At 31.1% G+C, this 3,603-nt stretch overlaps 1 protein-coding gene across 2 annotated transcripts; it reads right to left on the bottom strand.

The window, feature by feature from the left end:
- LOC104229814 (universal stress protein PHOS32-like) lies at window positions 1-2,429 on the bottom strand. 2 transcript variants are annotated; one of them, XM_009782525.2, is made up of 4 exons: window positions 2,221-2,429; window positions 1,149-1,258; window positions 892-1,010; window positions 1-432 (listed from the first exon to the last, which is right to left on the bottom strand). In XM_009782525.2, the coding sequence occupies exons 1-4, from the start codon at window positions 2,312-2,314 to the stop codon at window positions 324-326; spliced, it is 432 nt and encodes a 143-aa protein (XP_009780827.1). In that variant the 5' UTR covers window positions 2,315-2,429; the 3' UTR covers window positions 1-323. The 2 variants fall into 2 exon arrangements, with proteins under 2 accessions (XP_009780827.1, XP_009780825.1); XM_009782523.2 differs by having other exon boundaries at window positions 2,140-2,426.
- Between the last annotated feature and the right edge of the window lie 1,174 nt (window positions 2,430-3,603).

The following is a 3,603-nucleotide window of genomic DNA, read 5'->3' as shown; positions in this document are numbered from 1 at the left end:
TCAAGCAACTTGGATGTCTTTTGCAATTCCAATTAAGCCTTTGATAAAGACAAATGATTTGACAACAATAAAGGAAAATAGAAAGCATCAAAATTATACAATCTTGAAATATGATATTGCCCCACAACCATCTCATTCACCACTCTCAAACAAAAAACCACATAATATCTAAGTATGTGATTCACAACCCAACAAAATACACAAAAAGCAAACAGTGGTAAAGTACTATCACAATAATATATTTAATATAATTTCAAGTGGAGTTTGAGAATAATAGTGCGTATACAAATTTTATTTTTATTCTTATATAAAGTTAAGAGAAATTATTTCCGACAGATTCCGGACAAACAGGAGAGAGAACTGCCCTTCACAACTGTAACGGGACAAGATGCATTTTGCACCACGTACTTGCTCACACTTCGAAGTAACACCCTGAAAATATGTCAAATTGTAAATTAGCCCCATTCTTTTATGGTAAATTTTTTATTCATGAAAAGTTGAAAACAAAAAATAATTAACGATAAAGTAATTAACTTTTTCCATGATAAAAATATCATCTCTCTATTAAGCTTGTTTCGTTTAGGCTATGTCAGAAACTATTTATATTTGGTAGCTGAAAAAATATATTAAATTTGTAGAATTTTTGTATATCACATACAAAATGTATATATACACAAAAAATATACATTTTCGGCTATTATTTTAAGAGCGGTTATATAATATCATTTTCCTTAGTATATAAACATGTGATTAGTTGTAAATCACACAAAAAAAATGTTAAGATGGATTCTGAAAAAGGGACAAATGACAATTTTCTAGACTAGAAATAATCAAATATCAATTTAAAATTTACTTAAATCACTTGAAACGTAATTAAAAGATGAATTTTACCTTTTAAGGACTCCTAAACCTCTACTTCCAACCACAAGAGTATCAAGCTTGAGATGTTCCACAGCATCACAAAGTTTCTCCCTCGCATCTCCCCAATACACCTTTGCCACCACTGTCACCTATTTATTTATTTATTTTTTAAAAAAAGAAAATTATTTACTAAATAATTAGAAAAACCTTTCCAGAATAATAAATTTATTAGAGGAAAAAATTATTATTAGTAATAAAAGAAGAAGAGAATGATTTTAAAAGTATACCTTCTTAACCTTGGAAACAGTGTCAAGCATATTAAGAACCTCTTTATCAGGGTTTAGTCCATAATGCTTAGACACGTTAATCTCTCTAAATTCGTCTAAAGGTATCAAAGCTGTGGAAAAGATGAATAAATACATCAATAAAATTATAAATTATCTAAACATGACAGTTTAAAAAAGAGTTTAATTTCTGTACAACAATGCATAAATTCTTTTAATTAGACAATGTATCCATTTAAGATGATCAACAAAAATAAGTTTTCTAATTTACGATAATAATAAGCTCAGTGTAATTTCATAAATAGGGTTTAGGGAGATAATGTGTACGCATATCTTACCCTACTTTCAGAAGGTAAAACGTTGTCTCCGATAGACTTTTGATTCAAGAAAAGATAATAAAAAATAAAATAAAAAAGCACCACTAGCAACAAAGAGTAACAACAACGAGATAGCAAAAAACTAAAATGAAAAAAACAACAAGTAATAATAAAAATCGATGAATAAGAAAATACAAGACTGCACTAATACTAATAGTACTGAAAAGAAAAGCGCTCGACTAAGTATTAACTCTCGACCTACGCACCATCCTAAAAAGGGTCATATCTTCGATAAGATTCGATAAGCTGAAGTATTGTCATGTTACCTAATCACCTTTTCCTTTGGCCTACCCCTACTGCTCCTCAAAACCACCAACACCAATCTCTCACAAGTCACACCTCCTTTTCTAATTTAATGACTTCAAAATGAAGTATATAACTTAGTATAAAAGGAGACCCGGTGCACTAAACTCCCACTATATGCAAAGACTATTTCAACGGTTCGAACCCGTAATCTCGTGTTACATGGCAGCAACTTTACCAATTATGCCATATAACTTACTATAAGCTATTAGTAAAAGATACTAACAGTAAGAGAAATATTTACACTATCAACGCATATAAGTTAAATACTGTAAAGAATAATTAATAACAAATTAAGGAAGTAATTAACATACGGGAACCAGTGTCTTCAAAGAGTTGCTTATTAGTAGGATCAGCTTTAGGAGAAGCAACATGAATAATGATAATCTGATCACCTTCTTCTATAAGATTATCAATTGCCCATTTTAATGCTGCTTTGCTTGTTGCTGAATAATCCATTCCAATTCCTACTAATCTTGCTTTTCCCATTCTTCTTATTGTTGTTTCTTTCTTTATTTTATTTTTTTCTCTTTCTTTTGTTCTTCTTCTGATTTTTTACGAGCTAATAACTGTATATGTTTCTATATTTATATGACTATGTGGGGTTTGTGGAATATTTAATTATGCAAATAGACAGAATTTGAGCTCCTTGGAGGACATTCTCTTACTTTTATAGGAGTAATACAATGGGCTAATTAGCTGGTATTCAAGAATTGCGTAACTTAGTTTGTTTGCTTACTCACTTTATTCTCTCCTTTGATGATAAAGTATCTAGATAGTACCATAGTTGTGATATAGAATTTCTCTACCTTTAATTAAAAGTCTCTTAGACAGGAGGGGTTGCTATGATGATAAGCAACCTCCAATTCTAACCAAGAAGTTGTGAGTTCGAGTCACTCCAAGAGCAAGTTGGGGAGTTCTTGGAGGGAAATATGCCGAGAGTCTATTTGGAAACAGTCTCTCTATCCCAGGGTAGGGGTAAGGTCTGTGTACACACTACCTTCCCCAGACCCCGCTAGTAGAATTATACTGGGTTGTTGTTGTTGTTTAATTAAAAGTCTCGGATTCGAGACCTGATATGAAAAAATTCTGGTAAAGAACGCTTCTTCTTTTAATGAGTCTTGTGCAGCACGAGTTCTAATTAAATGGGCCCGAAAAGATTATCGGATACTGGGTGGCGAAAAAGGGTGGAAATAGCACCGACTAGCTAGTTTTCGGACTGGTAATTGAGAAATAACTAATGTTTGTGAAGTCATTGAAAAATAGCCACTGTATTACCGAAACACTCCTACGTATAAGCTTCCAGCATATTATGTTGGAACTCCAACACACGGAAAGTTCTAGCATAATATGCGAGATTATGGAACTCATGTGTATAAACTTCCAGCATATTGTGAAGGAACTCTAGCACATTATAAAATTTCAGCATATTATGCTGAAAGCCCATATGACTAAAAAGTGACTAAATTTCATTTATTTTTTAAATTATGGCTAATTTTCAATTACCAGTTATAAATATGACTATTTCTGGGTTTTTTTTTCCGAAAAACTTAATAGACTTTAGATAGTAAAGAAGACAAAAGAAAGAATATATGACATACTTAATTACTAAATTTGCTATTTATTACGATAAAAGAATATGGTATATAGGGTTATTCATGACATATTAAGGGGTCCTCTTTGATTTCTTTCGAGCTATATACGCTTTATTTCCCAATTAATTAATTCTTTTTATATTTATTTTGGAGATAAATTTTTTTCATGATTGTATCAATTGT

This window comes from Nicotiana sylvestris, chromosome 5 (assembly GCF_000393655.2).
Source record: "Nicotiana sylvestris chromosome 5, ASM39365v2, whole genome shotgun sequence".
Taxonomy (NCBI): Eukaryota; Viridiplantae; Streptophyta; class Magnoliopsida; order Solanales; family Solanaceae; genus Nicotiana; species Nicotiana sylvestris.
This window is presented reverse-complemented; position numbering and strand designations above follow the sequence as displayed.